Source organism: Myotis daubentonii, chromosome 12 (assembly GCF_963259705.1).
Source record: "Myotis daubentonii chromosome 12, mMyoDau2.1, whole genome shotgun sequence".
NCBI classification, from domain to species: Eukaryota; Metazoa; Chordata; class Mammalia; order Chiroptera; family Vespertilionidae; genus Myotis; species Myotis daubentonii.
In genome coordinates, this window is record NC_081851.1 from 16,603,333 (window position 1) to 16,623,106 (window position 19,774).

At 50.2% G+C, this 19,774-nt stretch overlaps 1 protein-coding gene and 1 pseudogene across 1 annotated transcript in view; one reads left to right on the forward strand and one right to left on the reverse strand.

Moving 5' to 3' along the window:
- LOC132213918 (protein Daple-like) overlaps positions 1 to 18,756 on the reverse strand; it is a 62,781-nt gene extending 44,025 nt beyond the window's left edge. Inside the window, exons 1-6 of the mRNA XM_059660796.1 lie at positions 18,697 to 18,756; positions 18,047 to 18,141; positions 11,250 to 11,355; positions 6,873 to 6,942; positions 2,921 to 2,979; positions 2,050 to 2,133 (exon numbers count right to left, since the gene is read on the reverse strand). Of these exons, the coding sequence (XP_059516779.1) occupies positions 2,050 to 2,133; positions 2,921 to 2,979; positions 6,873 to 6,942; positions 11,250 to 11,355; positions 18,047 to 18,141; positions 18,697 to 18,756 (474 nt within the window). The remainder of the gene's footprint in view (positions 1 to 2,049; positions 2,134 to 2,920; positions 2,980 to 6,872; positions 6,943 to 11,249; positions 11,356 to 18,046; positions 18,142 to 18,696) is intronic.
- On the forward strand, positions 12,630 to 14,822 carry LOC132213859 (V-type proton ATPase subunit D-like; annotated as a pseudogene).
- Positions 18,757 to 19,774: the final 1,018 nt, after the last annotated feature.

The following is a 19,774-nucleotide window of genomic DNA, read 5'->3' on the forward strand; positions in this document are numbered from 1 at the left end:
CTCTCCCTCCCTCTTCACTCTTTCTAAAAAGCAGTAAAAAATATCTTTGGATGAGGATTAAAAAACCCCACAAAAAAAAAAAAAAAAACACAAGTAAAAAGGACCTTTCAGTTCCTCAACTGACATCCACTTTCTCACCTTTCCCACCTCACAAAGGAAACACTGGGATTCAGCGGGTCTCAGAGAATTCAGAGAAATTTCTACCTGTGGTGAGAGGCACCAGAAAGGCAGGGATGTGGGGCTCCGAGGCTGGGCTCTAGGCCTCTCCGCCCCAGTGCTGGGGAAAGGCCTCTCATGTCCGAGGGGATCCTGGGACACAACCCAGCCGCACAGCAGTCACATGAGCAGCTTTTTTAAAAAATGTTTTACTTCTTTAAAATATGTTTTTATTGATTTGAGAGAGGAAGGGAGAGGGAGGGAGAGAGAAACATTGATGAGAGAGTGCCTCCTGCAATCCCCCTACTGGGGATGGAGTCTGATACCAGGAATCAAACCATGACCTCCTGGTTCCTGGGTTGACACTCAACCACTGAGCCACACCGGCTGGGCCACAGGAGCAGCTTAATTAAAGGCTCGTGTTGCTCCTCCCCCAATTCTGACTCTGTGGGTCTCTTATGGGGCCCGGCACCTGAATGTTTGAGAAGCACCAATAATTCTGAAGCCCCGTCCCCAGGGCCAGGCCTAAATGTGATTATCACTCAAGACCCTCTGGCTGCATTATAAACCCTCCCCCCCTCCTTTATTTTAAATATCCTGCTGGCTGAGCAGGGAAAACAGTGAGTAGCAAAGACCTAGTACCCGGATACATACATGTTCAAAACACAAGGACACACAAGGATAATTAAAAGGCAGAATAGCCCTACCTAGTTTGGCTCAGTGGATAGAGCATTGGCCTGCAGACCAAAGGGTCCGGGTTAGATTCCGGTCAAGGGCATGTATCTCAGTTGCTGGATCCTCCCTGGCCAGGCCCTGGTCAGGAAGCACGCAGGAGGCAGCCAATTCATGTGTTTCTCTCACATTGATAGTTCTCTTAGTCTTTCCCTCTCTCTTCCTCTCTCTCTCAAAATCAATGGGAAAATATCCTGGGGTGAGGATTAAAAAAAAATAAATAAAAAGCAGAATGGTCCTCAGGCTAACAGGTGGCCGCTCACCGTCATGAATAGCTGAGCGTATTTAGGACAATGCAGACTTCCCCTTGACTGTGACCAGTCGCTTCTCACTCCTGCTCCAGTGCTGACTCAGCACCCACCACCCATGGTGCCCATCAGCCCAGCCTGTCCCTGGCTCCGGCCTGGGGTATGGCAGCGGCCCCTGCCAGCCTCACACCTGCTCCTTTGTGCTCCTGCTCATGCCTTTTTCATGCCTTTATCTCAGCTGTCCAATCAGACTGAAGGCTGAGCCACATCCCCTAAGATAACTAAATCATACAAGGCTTCTTCTGGAGGGAGGAGGGGGTGTCAGGGAAATATACTTTCAGGTCAGTGCTGCCCCCACAGGCCCGGTTTCCAGGGAAACCACTTCTCTGATGTCACCGAGGTGCATGGCAGAGGGGCTGCCCTCAGTGCACAGCCCTCCCGACCCCACCCCAAGGCCGAGTCTACAGCGACAGCCCTTCTGGGACTTGGCAGCCTGTTTCTCTGCCACGTCCCTGACAGAAACGGACACCCTTTCCCCAGGAAGATCAGCCATGGGAAGCAGAGCCACATTGGCCAGAACACATTTTCTGGGCAAATCAAATTCTGAGCCCAAGCCCCTTGACAGTACTCAAAACCAGTCTGGCTCCATATTAGGCAAGAAGAGGAGGCAAATGAAGACTTGATTTGGGTGTATAAAATTTTTTTTTAAATTTTCCCCCCATTTTGTTTTAGCTTGCTGATGACTACCTTTCCAAACAGGTTCAATATGTCTCGTGTATGAAACCTAAAATTAGGAAAATCACTAGTGGGTGATGTAGTTTTTAAAGTTTTCCTTGGTGGTGAGAGCCTGCCTCCTGCTTGCCACGGTAGAGGGGGTCCACGGCTAAGCCCACAAAGCCAGCCTCACACCTACCTGCCGGATATGAGCCAGGATCCTGACCTGGGTCTCAATGTCAAGCTGTTGTATTTTTTCAATAAACTCCCCTTTCCTGTCGCACTGCGGAGGTAACGCGTGTTAATGGGAGCATTCTGCAAGTGAGGCAACCTGGGCCCACCACAGCCACAGAAATAGTTTCCAAATGAGCTGCCCACCCAGCCCCTGGCTTCCTCCTTTATAACCATCAGCTGGTCTTCCCTCCTGTCCCTTAGACAGAGGTTTCTCCAGAAGTTGCTCTGACCACCCACAGCAGAATCACCGGGGGAACTTGTGTTCAAAAAGCCCATCAGGTTGAAAACACTGGAGGTGAAGCACAGAAATCTGCACGTTAAACAAGCTCCAGTGACTCTTAAACCAATAAAGGTCAAGAGCACCAGGGGTGACAACCTTTGTCTTCAAAGGGCCGGATGTAGGAACATCTCGGAGTCTGCGGGCCATTTAGTCTCAGCTCTGCCATGTGCTGTGCGAGCAGCCAGAGATAATACAGGAAGAATTGAGTGTGGCCCTGTGCCCATGAAAGTTTTTTCCAAAATCAGGGGGTGGTCAGATGGGGCCCCCAGGCTGGATGGAGTTTCTGGTCTTTGGTCTAGGCGTCCCTATACTGGGGACAATTTGCTAAGGGCACCCCGGGCTGAGGAATCCCCACTTGCTTCTTGCCAAAGGTGCCCTGGGAGTAGAATCGGCTGCCACCTAATGAGTGGTCCCTTCTCTCGGGAAGCTGGGATGTGTCATGTTGGACTGAAGGCAGCGTCCCTCCTACCTCACTCACTAAGGGGGAGTTTATCCCCACAAACCCACACACAAGATGGCCAAGGGCAGGCCCGCTCCACCCTTGCCCAAGCCCTACTTGGACAGCACAGCCCAGCACCAGCACCAGCATCTTCTCCATTTCCTCCATACTTTGTCCTAAATCAAAAGAGCAACATATTTAATAGACTCATCTTCTCATGAAATCTCACCGGTGATACACCACGCTGCTGTTGCAGGGGAAATCAGATAAGCTAAAAAAAATCATTTCAACCTGGGTGTACCCCGCCATCTGTTTTCTATGTATGGGCTTGTATATTATTTAAGCCAAATGAGAATTCTATACCTAAGTATGTGTGGTCCTTTCCCACTCAAATATGTCATAAATATTGTCCCATGATAATCCAGGAACTCCAGCGTCAGCATCTCTTGTCAGTGTGTGCGGGAAGCAAGCCCAGTGGCAGAGAAGCGTCTCCGCAGGCAGTGCTGAGTGGGCTCTAAGGTGAGGTGCACACAACTCTCCCTGTTCATCCTGCAGCATTGCAAATAGACAAGCCCCGACGCATCCCCCAGCTTCACGCTGCCAACATCCTGCACATCTGTCCCGCCGCCCTCCTCCTCCCGTTTGTTTCTGTCAGTGTTTGGCTGGAATGTTCCAAAGAAAACCCAGACAACGTAAGGCGTCACTTTTGTACAAAGGCCACAAACTTACCAGTTTCCTTCCAGAGGCTCAAGTTTTCAATGTTTTAATCTAAATCAGTGGTTCTCAACCTTCTGGCCCTTTAAATACAGTTCCTCATGTTGTGACCCAACCATAAAATTATTTTCGTTGCTACTTCATAACTGTAATGTTGCAACTGTTGTGAATCGTAATGTAAATATCTGATATGCAGGATGGTCTTAGGGGTCCTTTGACCGCTAAAAGGGTCACGACCCACAAGTTGAGAACCGCTGATCTAAATGATGCTAAACAACATCTCAGTGGCTAGTTTGTTTGGTTTTAGAAGAAATAAGAGCAATTTATTTAAAAATAAATTTAGAGAGGAAGGGAGAGAAAGACAAATCGGTGTTAGAGAGATGCACAGGCTGCCTCCTGCACACCCCCTCCCACTCACCCCCATCCCCCCAACTTGAGATAGAGCCGGAAACCCAGGCATGTGCCCTAACCAGGAATGAAACCAGCAACCTTTTGATGCACGGGACGATGCCCAACCAACTGAACCACCCAGGCCAGGGCTTGGAAGCAGGGGTGGGGAATGTCCTGCCCAAGGGCCATATACGACCTCCAAAATCATTTGGTCTGGCCCTCCCAAGGCATTAGGAGCGAGTTAATGAACTGTTTGACCAAATATAGCAGCTAATTTTTAAGTTGATAATTTTGTATGGCCCACGAATTATATACATACTCAAATGGCCCTTGGCAGAAAAAAGGTTCCCCACCCCTGGCTGCTGGTTCATAAAGCAGATTCTTATTTACCTCTTAAGGGAAAACTCATCCTTTAAGCTTTTCCTACTGCCAAATTGTCAGGAGGAAAGGCTTTTGCCATTTCACTCTCTCACACCAACGTATGATAAGCCCGATTTCCCCAGACCCAGACCAACACTATCACACTTCTCCTTCTCAGCCCTGCCAATCAGGACCAAAAAAAAAAAATCACACAGGGTCCCCTCAGACCATCCAGATCCAGCTCTTTGCAATATGCTCAGTAAGGGTGGGTGCTGCAGATCCAACTACTATGGTCAAAAACTCCCTTTGCTAGTAAGAGTAGAACTTCTCAGTGTTTAAATGGAATAATTCTCAAAGCCTTATGATTGTTTTTTCACTTGAGGCATTTCATTTGCGCCAAGAGGCTCCAATCCATAGTCATTCATAAATAGAATCACAGCCCTGACTCACTTCTCTATTAATGCTGAGCTGATGATCAGCCACAATTTCAGTTTTGATAAAAAAGAAAGAGAACGAGCATAGGAGTGTTAACAGCCTCCAAACAGTCCCACTAAAACCTTTCCATGGTCACAGTGCTCTCGCCCACCAGCCCGTGTGCCCAAGTGACTGTCCCACCCAGGGTCCCCCCAGTCAGTCCCCACATGACAGGCAAGTGCCTCTTGTAAGCCCTTTGGTGGATATTACAGGCACAGACCCTCCCAGCCATCACCAGCTGCTCTTCCTACAGCGATTCACTTCCCCCAGGATTGTACATGGTGCTGTAGCCACCAGAGAGCTGACACATAAGCAAGAACGTGTTTGGAGGGCTCAGACAGCAGAAACAGAAGGCAGAGTTCACACAGAAAATCTTGATGTTCACAGCAGAGGGTCTAAGTGTACCATACTTTAGAATAACTCCAACAGCTCTGAGAATCTTTGTTCCCAGTCACAGCAGAGGAAAACAGCATTAAAAGTGCAAACACATGTAGGATAGGCCCACTGCTAGTAGCAAGACCATAAGCAAGGAGGATACTAGAAACCCTGTACACACAGACACACACAGATACACACAGACACACATGAGCTCAATCTACAGTGTGAGGCGGCTCAATGAAAGAGCAAAGGGTTCCGCTTCCTCAGCACCAGCAGTTACACACATGACAACCATGAGCCATTCATTCATTCATTCATTCATTCTATTCATTCGTTCACACCCATCAGGCATTAAGACAAAACTAAATCTGAACCAGAGCACTGTTATAAAAGTATAGAATTTCGGTTTGCTAAGTTTTGTTAACACGGGGTTAGAGTGGGAAGGTTTTAAAGGTAGAGAATTAATTTTAGAGAAAATCTTCATGGGAAAAAATGATTTAAAATAAGCTTTGGGGCAGCAAACAGGGCACTAGGAGATTCGGGTGAAGCAGTGCTCTGTTTGTTCTCACCAGGTGAGTGGAATAAAACATTTGGTGCAAACAAAGCACCCTGTGATTTTTATCCCTACACAGATTCCGATGAAACTTATGAGAGAGAGAGAGAGAGAAAGCAGAAGTTCTCTAATTTCTTATGGGAGGCTGATTTCTCTCAGGAATTTAAAGTAAGAAAAACTGTTATTCTCTTAAATCTACCAGATTGTGGGTTTTGAATAGTTTCAAACATAGAGAAGATAGTGGGTCCCTGTCAGTGAGATTGGCTCAGGGACAGTTAAGCAGGCAAAGAAGAAACAAACCTACAGACAACTCCCTTCCAGGCACCCATGTGTTCTGGCTGCTGGGAGCTTTGTTGTAATCAACACAGTCCTCTGGCTCAGACCAAGAAAATCCACAAAGAAAAGCTGGAAAGGGAACCTGAGAGAAGGACCTCTAGTCTGCAGTGAGATTCAGGCAAGGCTTCTTAAAGGAAGTGACCTCCAAGTTGAGACCCACAGGGTGAGGGGGGAGATTTAGGACACAGGGACGAGAGCGCTGCAGGCACAGGAACAGCACGTGCAAAGGCCCAGAGGTAAGAGAACAGGGTGCTTGTCCGGGAGCCGTGGTGCAGGCAGAGACACAGGATGGGGCGGGAGGAGATCCGCCGCCCTGTTTAACTCCCAGGGAGCCACCTGACAAGCATGAATTAACTCTGACTTTCTGGAAGATGTCCAGGAGCACATTTCATTCTGTCTTTCAAGGTCACAGCACATGTCCGAGGCTAGGACTTGGAACCCTTGCCCTCTCGGGCTTCAGGGCCCAATGACAGACATGCCAGGACTTCCTGGTGAGACCCACCACAGACTGAAAAGGGCATCACAGGGTCCCCGTGGAAGAGAGATGTGAGTTCTTCCACAGATTCCTCCTTTCTTACCAAAAGGTACCCACCCTGTGAAGGTGGCCCTGACCCCACATTTACTGAGGAGGAGAGACCCCCAGAGAGGCCACAAAGACTCAGGCCCCTAAGCCCACTGAAGCAGGGGCTTTGGCTTCATGCCTCAGAGGAACACACCCTTCCTTCAAAATCTCACCGGAATGATCACGTGTTTTCACTCTGCTGGCTCCAAGCTGGCAGCCAGAGCTCTGTGTCCAACAGCTGCCCAGAGCCACTGGCACTGGCCGAGCCCGCCGAGGTTGGGGGGGGGGCGGGTTTCACTCACCAGACAGCGGGTCTTTGCTAATCACTGAAACATCCGGCAGGCTCATTACGATCCGCTGCTGGAGAACTTCCTACAGAAACAAAGAGGAAAGATACCACTGAGAACAGGAAACGAAAATAAAGAATGACTAACAAAATGACAGCTTATCCAGTCACTGGGTGAGCGCACAGCCACTACACGGTAACTGGGAACATGCTATGTAAGAGGAAGGAAAAGTTAGAATATAAATAAATGTGAAAAGTCAGAGCTACCTGGACTTCCAATCCTCATCATAATCAAATAAACATTATGTCTGCATATGAGCAGAGACCCTGGGAAGAAGAAGATAGTCTACATGCCAGGACAGCAGCATCAGGTGTGAGTGTCTTTTTAATTTTTTAAATACGTTTTTATTGATTTCATAGGGAGAGGGAGAGGGAGAGGGAGAGGGAGAGGGAGAGGGAGAGGGAGAGGGAGAGGGAGAGGGAGAGGGAGAGGGAGAGGGAGAGGGAGAGGGAGAGGGAGAGGGAGAGGGAGAGGGAGAGGGAGAGGGAGAGAAACATCAATGATGACAGAGAACCATTAATAGGCTGATTCCTTCACATCCCCTACTGGGGAATTGAGTCCTCAACCCGTGCATGTGCCCAGACTGGGAATCCAATCGTGGTCTCCAGGTTCATAGGTTGATGCTCAGTCACTGAGCCACACCGGCTGGTTGTGAGAGTCCTGGCCCCAAGCCCAGGGGAGTCCAAGCAGCGTGCCAGGAGGAGGCCGGAGACACTGGCTGAGACACCAGCGCTCAGGTGAGCCTGGCCATGCTGCTTCTCACCCGCTCCTGTCCTCTGTAAAAGGTCAAGGACAAAGTCTCCCCAGGTTTTCAGAGGAAAAACTTGAGCTTCTTGAATAGCTGGTGCTTTTCAGAGGGGCCCCTGGTATTCCTAAGTGCCCTGCCCTGAAGCCTCAGAGAAGGACAGCCAGGGTGGCTGAAGTGTTGCCTGGCAAACAAGACCAGGCCTGGGTTCGGTGACTGTGACGTGTCTCACTGAAAAGCCATGGGCAGAGGGATCCCACTCTATGTGGGGGTGACCTCTCACCCTCCCTGGTCAGAGTAAGGAATGACTGTCTCGCTTCATCCAAGCCCTCACAACAAGGTGACGCTGGGTGGTACTTCTTCTGAAAAACTTTCTTGACTGTCACTTCACAACAGTAACCAGTTATGCACATGCTATCATGTCAGCTGGAAGGGAAAAAAAGGCAGAATATGAAAGGCAGGGAGTGAAACACAAACTACTCATGCAGAAACTGGGGGGAAACACTAACACCGCTCATAGTGACTGTCTTATAGTGGTGGGATTCTGGGTGGCTCTTATTCTTACTACCTGTATGTTCTCCTAGCTGTTTGTAAGAGGCACATATTACTTATATGGGAAGAACTTAGCTTTATTTTCCAATAAATCAGAAGGAAATACACACCACAACCCTGCCCACACCTGCCCGTGTCAGCCCAGAGGCAAGTGGCCTGCAGCTTTCTCAGCATGAAAAGGACTGAGGCAGGGACGCCCTGCAGCCCTTAGCAAGTGCTGCAGCAAACATTCACTCTCAGGCCGAGGGGCTGAGGCTGCCATGCACACCTGCCCTGCCCTCAAAGAGCTGCCAGTGCAGAAGCCGGGCCAGGAGGCAGGGTCCTTCTTTCTACCTGCCTTTCTCTCTGGGCCCTGAGGGTGGACTGGCTGTCTTTTCCTTCCTGGGACGGTTCCCGTGTTCTGGAGCGCTACCCAGTGCCCAAGAGCAGCAAACTGCCTGCAATTCCACATGGTCGAGCCCCCTTGTCCAGCCCAGACCCGAGTGGCGTGCACCCTCCACGGCCGCCGAGATGAGAGGACCGCATGCTCATGGCCACACAGCTCGCCTGAGCCTGCCTGCTCTGTGCTGCTCACGGAGAGCCTCAGACACCTCCCCGCCCCTGAAGCCTCCATCGCAGCCCCAGGGAGAGGTGATGCCCTCCCAGCTACACCTGAGGCGGGAGGCCTGCCTGTCCAGAGTCTCACGTTGGCATCTCCCTGGTTTTGATTCATGTGAAACCAGGAAAACAGGCCATCATCCCAGCAACTGGGGCAAGTGCTGACTGTGACAGACGTGGACGGGATTTACTGCCCGTCTATGCCCTTTCCCCCGTCTCCCGCCGACAACCCTCCAAACTGGAAACTCAGTTGTGCACCGTCACTCCACTCAGGTGTCATTTCCTCCAAGAAGCCGGCCCAACTGCCCCCACGCAGCCTGAGTTAGGAGTCTTGTCTGTTGACCTGTTGGCACCATCCGCCTTCCCTGGCACTTAGCACACAGCATCAAAAGCACCTGCTAACCACCAATGGTGCCTGCAGCCAGGAATCAAGCCCCTCCACACCCAGACCCAAGTTCAATGGCAGCACCACCCCTGCCCCCTGCCTGTGGGCAGCACTAGATGAAACCCACCAGCCTACAGCATGCCCGGCGCTGAGTGTGGCTCCCCTCAGACAAAGAAACAAGGCCACTTCAGCCCCATCATCTGAGCTCTCAAAGGCCCTGCCCAGAGGCTGCTCAGAGTCACGGTGCTCTGTTGCCAACAGGCGATGGAATGAGTACAGCTGCATGCTGGGAACAGGGCTCAGAAGCGGAGTCTGGCCAAGATCTCAGTGAAACCCAGTCATAAATCTGGGACTTGTTGGGCAGTGAGTGTTTCTAAAATTATATATATATATATTCTCTCTCTCTCTCTCTCTCTCTCTCTCTCTCTCTCTCTCTCTCTCTCTCGGCCTAGTGCATGAAATTGGTGCACATTAAAAGGGGATTAATTAGAGGAAATATTTTAATATTGCTATTTGCCCTTTCTCTATAATAGAAGTGTCAGAGATGAAAGAAAATTAGTAAAATGTATATGAAAATCTTCCTCCTGTCATAGTTGGGGCACACCATGGGACCCGGAGTCAACCCACGTGCGCCTCGAAATTGTGTGAGACCCAGACCAGGCCGCCCTCTGCCCCATTGGGCTAGATCCAGACCTGGCCGGACCCACCCTTGTCAAGCCCCGCTGGGCAGGGTCATAGCTTCAGGTCTGGCATGGCATGGGGGGAGGGCAGCCTGAGGACCCCTGTCAAGCCCCATGGGGGAGGGTTTTGGGGGATGCAGCCTCAGGTCCCTGCTGATTGCTCATTAAGGCTCATTAAAGGAACTTGGCCTCCACTCTGGGTGCAGCCTTCTTGTGTTATGGAACCCTCCCCCATCCCCACCCCCACCCCTCGACTGTGGGCACCACCATCTTTGTGGCAGAGTGACAGTCAATTTGCATATTCCCTCTTTATTATATAGGATTTATTTCAGAGTGGGAGAGAGTTAGAAACATCAAAGATGAGAGAGAATCATTGATTGGCTGCTTTCTGAAGGCCCCACACTGGAGATCGAGCCTACAACCCAGGTATATTCTCTGACCAGGAATTGAACCATTGACCTCCTGGTTCATAGGTCAATGCTCAACCACTGAGCCACACAGGCCAGGCCAATGAGTGGTTCTTAAACCATGTTCCCTGAGGTCCCAAGAACCCACAGAGATCGCCTAGGGGAAAAGGAAGGGGCTGAGCAGAGGGCATTAGGGTTCCCCAACCCCCAAGTCAATCAGAGTCATTGGGCTTCACCTGAGATCTTAAAAAAACTTATAGAGGGGATATTGATGCTCAGAAAATGTGTGAAAATCAGGGCCCAGCAGGGCAGTTTCAGTCCATATGGCATCTGTGCTGGTCATATAAAGACCATAAAGATCAAAGATTTCACCCCACCTTCCCAAGGCTGGGGTGGGGATTTTAACAGCCCTTCACCATCAGGTCCTCCTGCCATGGACTATCTGAGATAGAGACACGGTGAGCATGACAAGTGAACACTCTACACGCTGAACTCCAGTGCTGCCATCTGCACCCGGGGGCTCATCCATTATGATCCTGACCCAACATAACCCTCTGTGGTCCCATATCTCCTTCAACACCTTGAATTACTGCTGTACAAAGACTCGCTGACCTGTGGACAATAACCAGATCAGCGTGCCCCTCCCAGAGTCCATTCCAGACACTCCCCATGCGCCTGGTGCTTGGGGCCGCAGTGGCGACTCATCTCTGAGGCCCTCACAGCACCAGACCCAATGCCATGCACACCGGTCAAAGGACATTAGCTGGACAAAGTAAAGCAATCCAACATCTGACCCTTCTCACAATGCGGGGGGAAATAAAAGATGCCAGTGATAAACCCCCAAGTGCCAGCGAGCAGCTGCCTCACCGTGAACACCATTTCCTCTGGGCTTCCTGCGGGGAAACCTTTTGAGTGACGACATTGCCAGGAACACAGAAGTCCTGGGGCACAGAGAGCTGCCCTTACCTGGTAGAAGTTCTCAATGTGTCTGACCAAGATGGTCAAGTTCTCAATGCGGAGGTTCACATCGTTGTTCACGTGCTGGTGGAAGCGCTGATTAGGCCTGGGGTCTCTAGGGGAAGAAACACGAGACTGGAAACGGTGTCTCCCAGTATTTGCCACACTTCCCTCCCCAGCCTTGGTAGCCCTCACCAAGCCTGGGTCAGTGTGAGGCTGAAACCAGTGTGGCCCAAGTCAAACCCTAATCCTGCCCCTGCCGAGCCGTGGACCTTAGACAATTCACATCCCTCCCAACCCCATGGCAAACCCTACTCAGGCCCTTAGTCAAAGTCATCCCGATCCCACTCCTGGCAGCACCCACAAACCGCCACCAAATGCAGTGCAGACCCAAAAGGTTACACTGTGTGAAAATCAATAATCCACCCCAAAATATATTTAAAGATTAAGAGTGTTAGGAACTGAACACGCCAAAATATATGAACCATCAAGAAAGAAAAAGGGAAAACATGGTACATTTTCTAACTTAAATCAATAAAATCATTAATGTTCTACTTCACATGGGTTCCCCTCCTCTGTCACCAGCCTGGGTCTCGGGCTGGTCCTGTGATTTTACATTCTAGGGACACAATTCCACCTGGACAAACCGACATCATCAGTCTGTGGCACTATATGGTGTACAACGCCGCCTAGGAGACATTCTAGCAGTGGAGACAAGCAATTCATGCGGGAACCCCCAAAGCATCATTTACTTTCACTCCCCAGCAAAAGTCAGGTCTGGTCGTGATAAAACTGGGAATCTCAATCAAGCGACATATAACTTCATCCATCGATATGTTTTCAGGATATTTCTCAAAATTCTCAGGCTCAAAAAGTTTTCCTATCTGAAGAGAACAGACTCAACAGGAGGCCTTAGCTTCCACCTTGCCTGCTTTTTATAACAACCCCCCCCCCCAATAGTTACTGTCCCAGGACACAGGGAGGGGTGATAATTCAAATGAGGGCTGTCTTCCTGGGTTCATGAGGGCACTGAGCCTCCTGGGAGCTGGTCTGATGGAAGAGAGGCAGGCCTCTTCCTCTTTCTGCAGTAACCTGCCCCCCTCCATAACGAAGGGGAGATGGGGGAGGCATGGAAATCCACATCAATGCCATTCTGCTCATTTGAAGCCAATAATTAATACAAAATTGACAAATAGGAAAAATATCTACAAATACGTGTCAGATGTCACTGGAAGTACAATTTAAAAACCACCACCACCACAAGCTGTTTGAAAGTCAACCAAGACAAAGCAGCTGACTTGGAGAGGAGGACACTGGGGCTGGGGCTGTGGCAGCCCCCACTGCCCGGCTGGGAACCCGAGAAAACAGTCACCCTCAGAATGTCTGTGAATGAGATACAGTGTCTGCAAAGACCAAATTGAAATCTTTCCCTGGCAAATAGCACAGACCATGATGAAGGCCCGATTAAAAGGAGCACCGACAGGTCATAAACCTCCTAAAGAAAGAATCCCATGCCTTCACCTTTGATTCCCACAGATCCTAAAGATTGTAGAGACTTAAATGTTGATGGGTGAAGTGATGAGAGAAGATGTCTCCCACTCACTGAGGCCAAGTTCACAGCAGGGGACTTGAGCACCAAGATGTAAACAAAGCCCAAGTGAACATGTGAGGGAAGAAAGAGGATGTAGCAGGTGTTACTTGGCCAGTATTTGAACATGCCCATGAAGGAACTGACAGCTATGAACTGACGAGATTAGCCAGAGGTGGGGAACAATTGGCAAAATTAAGTGAGGAATTATGCCAAGGCAATGGGGCTACTGGTGGATCTGGCCTCTGGCAGCCTTCCTTGGTGACTTGGGATGAAGCTATGAAGATAACCAACAGGTGTGCAGATGCCGCTGAACATGTCATCACCCCCTGGATTGAACATGTCCCTGCATACATCACTGCAGTGCTGGACACAGAGAGCGAGAAGAGTCCTATAGGTCAAGGAAAACACAGGAGAAGAAAAGAATCGCAAGGAAAAATCTGAGAAAGACTTGGTGTAACAAAGGGCCCCTGGGGAGGGGAGGAGCCTGGCAATCTTCTGTCTGAAGAGAAGGCTGAGGCTCTTCTGATTGACAATCTTTCCTGCCCTGGTTCTTTCAAAGTCTTAACATGGCACCATTTTAGTTAAAGACTAGATTAATTAAATTAACTGCAGCCATGAAGTACATATTTGTTAGCTACACTAGGAGTCCCCACCTTGCATGGCATGTATGCAAACCCCTTTATCCATTGCAGGCAATACTCAGCCAAGGGCTTCATTCAATTGCCCTGGGACCCCTAAAATAGTCACATGAGGAAACAAGAGGACCGCTTTTCAACTGTCAGGTGACAACAGTTCTTACTGACCCCACACAGTAGGAGAGTCTGGCCAAGCCACCTACACGTTACATGTTTCCCATGGAGCCATTCATTACCGAGGAAATAAAGGTGAGCGGTTCAGTGGAAATTAATTTAGGAACAAAGGCGGCTTTCAGAATTCAAACCACAAAGGCTCTTTGGTTGCAGAAGTGTGCCTGGCATCACAAAATGATTTACCTGCAGGGTGCAGTTCTCCCTGGATGAGAGCACATCCTATCTAATAAAAGACAAAAAGGGTAATTGACCGTACCTTCACTACACTTCCCATTGGCTAATCAGGATGATATGCAAATTAACTGCCAAGAAAGATGGCAGTTAATTTGCATACGTAGGCGCAATGATGGGAGGAGAAAGGGGAAGGATGGAAGAACGGTGATTGGAAACCCAGGCGGCAGGCAAGTGCCAGGGGACAGGGCAAAGGCGGCTCTAGGGGCCACCTTTGCCCTGCTTCCCAGCCCTGGATTGGAGAACCGGGGCTGCCTTTGCCTGCCCCCTAGCCGGTAATCACGATGGAAAGCTGGCCCGCATGCAAGGTAGCACCTCCGGGACCCAGGAGCTGCCTTGCCTGCGGCCCGTGATCCTGATCGTGATCCAAAAGCGGGGCCGCAGGCAAGGCAGCACCCCCGGGACACAGGAGCCCCACAGCGAGGTCTGCAGGCGCGATCAAGCTATGAGGGGGAGGGTGGAGGGTGGAAGGAGCTACAGGAGCAGCTCTGGCCAGAAACTGAAGACTCTCACCGGAACGAGGAGCAAAGACTGAAGGCTCCAGCCACAGAGAAGACTGTGTCCAGAGCGAAGATGGAAGGCGGTGGCCAGAGTGAAGGTCTGGTTCCCGGGTGCCAGAGGAAAACTGGTGCCAGCAGCCAGGGGAAGGGAAAGCCTATTGCACAAATCTTTTCGTGCAACGGGCCTCTAGTTAAGAAATAAGAAACAAGTTCATAAACTGACAAATGTGCTTCTTAACATAGCAGAGCGTAGGGAACACGCAGGGCTTTTTCCTGTTTTGTTGTTGCTGTCGCCTGAGCTTTCATTTTTTTTCTGTAGTGAGTCACACGGGAACTCCCCTGGAGTGCCAGCAACCAAAGGGCCTCAGCACACAGGCACACTCCACGCACCAGGGTGGGGCCGGGGCTCTCACCCCCTGCTTCTCCCACCAGCTCTGAAGAGCAGTACTAACTGAAACTCCACTCCAAAGAGCCCTGGCATTTCCTACCTGAGCAATCAGACTAATTACCATGATCATCCATCAGTACTCCCTCCTTTAAGGCTCTCAAGGCAGAGAAAGGTTATTTGGAACCAAATCCAAACAAGCCAACTATTGCTAAGGAAAGTCTATCCCACTTTGCCCAGGATGTGTAACCCCCTCCTCTCCTGCTGCGGGAAAAACAGATCTAATGCTGCTGATTCCAATCTGGGCCAAATCAAAATGGTGTTCACTCTCACAAGTACATGCACACCAGCACAGGCATGCAGGCACATGGGTGTGCACGCACACACACGCACACACACACACACACACACACACCAGTTCTGGGCCTCACTCTCATGCCACTGGGAGGCCAGGGCCCAGAGACTGCTGCCCTACCGCAGCCTTCTTCACTACCCAGGTGCAGTCACCTGAGCTCCAGCCAGCCACCTGGTGGCTCTGAAGCATTAGGTAACCTCTTATCTGAGCTCCAGCAAGCCAGTGAGCAGATTGCTGCTCTCTTTCCTCAGTCCCATCAACCTGGGGAGAGTTGGTCCAAACAGGTGAACAGCACTCAGTCGAAGCTCCCAACACGGGCTTTGGGAAAGCAGAACAGCCTTCCCTGCTGGGCAGTTACATTTCTCCACTTGGCAGAAGTGAAAACAGGCTTAGCTTCAGTGCAGTGTCAGATGTGGGGCTAGGACGTGGGTCCCAGAGTCAGGTTCTGTCCTAGACCTCATGGAAGAGGGCTAAGGCTATGAATTATCATCATCTAGGAAACTAAGAATGTGGGAGGAAGACTGAAGAAACACAAAAACAATTCTTACGGGGTGCCTCAAATCCTTCCTGGATAAGGAGGGTATACACATAAGTGAGTGACTGACACTAGCACCTTTTACGTGGCAGGCGCTGCGCTACATGCTAACACATCATCTCATCTAATCCTCACAACCATCTCTTAAGGGAGGCACTTCACTTCCCATTTCACAGATGAGCAAACTGAGGTGATGAGTGCCCCGCCCAGCGTCAGGCAGCTAGGATGTGAGATACCTGGACTTCAGGCCCCGCTGGCTCCCTACGTGTGGACACTAGGGCTGGGGTTCTTTTTCTTTTTTAATTGAGGGGATTGTTACATAGAGTGAAGTGCATACATCTTAAGTGACAGCTTGATGAGTTTTTAAAAATGAAACATACTCCAGTCATTATATAGAAAACCCCTCCCCCTCCCAGTTCTCCTGCACCCCTTTCCCAGTCAATCCCCACCACTTCCAAAGGCCACCAATGTCCTCATGTCCACACCTGGAGCAGGTCATGCTCCTCCCCAAGCAGTAAGCTCTGCTGCTGGGGCCGCTCTCGCCTGCACTTCCTCCTTCTGGAACGCCACCCAGAGGGCTTCCCCGCTGTCCCTCTTCAGTGCCTGCCCTCACCAGAAAGACCTAGAAGCCCTGCTTAAGGCCTTAAGACCCTCAAATGGGTGGGCTCTCACTTCTGGATGATTCCCTGGGCACATCACTGAGGAGAAAATAACATTTGAAATTGTCAAGGGGAGGGGAAAAGCCCTTCCAACTGAATTTAGCCACAGGCCAAGTGTGAACGAGGGATGAGCTGGCATTTCTCACAGGAACGTCCAACAGGCTTTCTTTCCTCCAGATCCACAAACAAGTGGTGAAAGCTGAGGGATTCCAAAGCCAGGGAAGAAAGAGCCACAGCCCCCGGGCTGTCATCCTCCCTCCGCCTGTAAGAGCTGAGGGAAGAGGCTGGGGTGCTGCTCATTCTTTAAACAGTCTTGGGCTTGGGTAAGGGCAGGTGGGAGTTTCATCCCCCCCTCCCCCACACCAATGGATTCCAGTAATTTTCAGGGTCTAACACCATGGGTGGGGGAGGGGGAAGGGTGGTTGCCAGAACTTGACTCTGCCCCGGGACAATGCCAGGAAAACTCATTTCCATCCGTGTTCTCAGAGAAGTACTGCCAAAGCTAACGGATTTGTTGTTTATGATCTAAGCAAACACAGGGTTGGTGGGTTGGTAAGGTTGGTGGGGCTTTTGAAAAAACACAGTAGTACTGAAGTGCCTCTCCCACAGCATGATAGCACATGACTTATTAAAACAGAAGGAGCTATGTGCTTGGGAAATTCTTAAAACAGATCTTTTGAGGTAAGTCCATTTAAAACACGTAATATGCCAAAGCTAACTCCTCCCACTGCGTGGGCCACAAATGGAGCCGATTCTCATTAGCCAGAGGGTTTACGCTCAGGTCTGACAGCTTAGCTGCAGGTGAGTAGGTGAGCATCAGGGGTTGCTCCAAGGAGAACGTTGGGATGTTCTCTTTTCCTTCAAGTGCCTCAGAACCACACTGACACTAAGTTCCAGCACCTCCCCTGCCGTTTCTGAGTTTGAAACACAGTGCAGAGGTAGGAGCCACCACCTCCGTGGGGCAGGCTGGCAGTCAGGCAGGCTCTGCAGAATTCAGCAGCAGGAGGGGATGTGGTCCCGCATGCACGCTAACAAGTGCACCTCCACCAGACCCTGTTTGAGATGCTAAATGGGTCCCTCAGCATCCTGACCCCTGTGCCTCTCCTAACACAGTGGCTTTCAATCCAGAACGGGAGAAGCCACCTAACTGACTGCACTCCCTGTGGGGCAGCTGAACAGGGGAGATGACGTGGCTCAGAAACACGGCGTCCTAACCAGGAGTGAAACCTCAGTCACGCTCAGTGCTCCCGACCCACCCAACACTTCCTGTAGCCAGACACTGTCCGCTGCAGTTCCATGACCCCCCAAAAGCTTTATTTTTAAAATGTCATCGCTTAAACCACATTGATAGCTGAGTTTGAACCATCTACACCAAGTGCTTGCCAGTCCCTCAGTTCTGAATATCCTTCATCAGACAAACTGCCAACCCAGTGTCCTGCAGTTCATCCCCAACGAACGGCAGCCAAAGGGCCCATAGCCTGAGGGACCCCTGGCCCACGAGAAACCCTCCCATAGCAACGGTCCATTTCTACACCCTTAAATCAAACCTTAAATCAAATGCTTCCATTTCTACACCCTTAAATCAAACCTTAAATCAAATGCTTCCATTTCTACACCCTTAAATCAAACCTTAAATCAAATGCTTCCATTTCTACACCCTTAAATCAAACCTTAAATCAAATGCTTCCATTTCTACACCCTTAAATCAAAGTTTTGTCCTTTGCCTGTGAAGACAACTTACATTTCCGACATGACTTGGTGTAACAAAATGCCATCCACCAAGTGCATGTACAGGTGTTCATCGTTGCCGCTGGCGACTGGGCTCAAAGTTTTCACCTGCGAGGAGGGGGGTGCGGACAGAAAGGCAGGAAAGGTCACCCCATGTGCACATTCTGAGGCTCCCGTGGAAACGGCGAGCAGGGCCCTGTGGGCTGCACCCATCCCAGCCGGTACACGTTCCCACTTGGAGACCCCTCCCCCCCAACCCTCACCCGTCACCGCCATCCACCAGCTGGTCTCAGTTCAAATGCTACATCAGGGTATTTGGGGGGAGTGAGTGCTTCTCCCGAGTGGTCCAGCCACGTGGGCCGGGGTGACGACTCACATCCCGTCCGCTCCTGGACCCGCAGCCTAGCGCCCCGGCAGGAGCAGGTGAACTCATCTCAGTCCAGGGCTGGGAGCGCCACGGGGTCCTGCACCCGGTGCATGGGGTCCAGAGTAGGAAACCCCTCAGGCCCCCAGGCCTGGACCCCCGCCCCCAGCTCGGAAACCCGGGAAGACTTCCGAGTCCCGGGACTGCCAGGGCCCAGGCGGGTGGGGTCTGTGGAGACCCCAGGGGGGCGGGAGAGGAGCCAGGGCACCCGCAATGGGAAGGGAGGCAGGTCCACTCACCCCCGCCACCAGCGGGCTCTGCAGAAAGAGCTCCATGAGCTCGCGGACAGCAACGTCCATCCTGAGGCTGTGTCCACCGTCCATCGCTCTGCACACAGGCTCTGGGCCCACCGTCTCTGTGCCCACCAGCTCTGCGCCAAGCAGTGTCAACGGCTACTGGCCCCACATTCCAAACGGCTCCTCACCCCACATTCCGAAGGGCTCCTCACCCCACATTCCAAAGGGCTCTTGAGCCTGTATTCCTAACTGCTCTGGGCCCCATATTCCCAAGGGCTCTGGCAGGAAACGCAGCTGGGTCGGGGGCTCTGGCAGCTCCTACCCAATGCTCAGTGCTTCGGAATACACACACATTATGTAATTTAAATAAAAAATCTCTATGAAACTTAAAATCTCTCTGGGCACATAAGATATAAGGAAATATAAAGGTTCTATATCTACATCCTATAGGATTATAAATGGAAATTAACCACTTAAACGTAATTTTGCCAATTTCCATTTTAAAAATTATTTTTTTCCATCAGCCAACTTACAGAAATTTGATCAGTTCCTTTGAGGTAACCATTCATTTTATTTTGTTAATTCTGACCTAATAGCTCAGCTTGGGAATTCTCCTCTCCATTGGCAGTGAAAGGAGATGCTCCAGTCAGTAGTTCATACAACACCTAAGCTCCACCAGTCGAATGTTCTAAAACGATTTGTTAGAATATTAGCTAATCTGTAATTTAGAAGAAAGAAACATGAACAAAATGAAGCTGTGTATTTGGAAAATATTTCAACACAAAGATTTTGTACATAACTTTCTGTGCAAGGAGCATTATGCTAGCACATGCAAGAAAGACATTTAGAGAACAGATATGCAGGATTCTCAGAACAAAATTTAAACATCTAGGCTGTCAATAAATGAACTAAAAGGGTTTAAATTATTTTCTGAACTAGTAATGGTTTTATTTTGGTAAACTAAAGTTTTTTTTTAATTTAAAAATAAATATAAAAAATTTAAGTACATGGACTTATGAGGGGGGCCGGGTACCAACTAGCATTTTTAATAACCATCCAGCTCCAATGAATAGTATCAAAT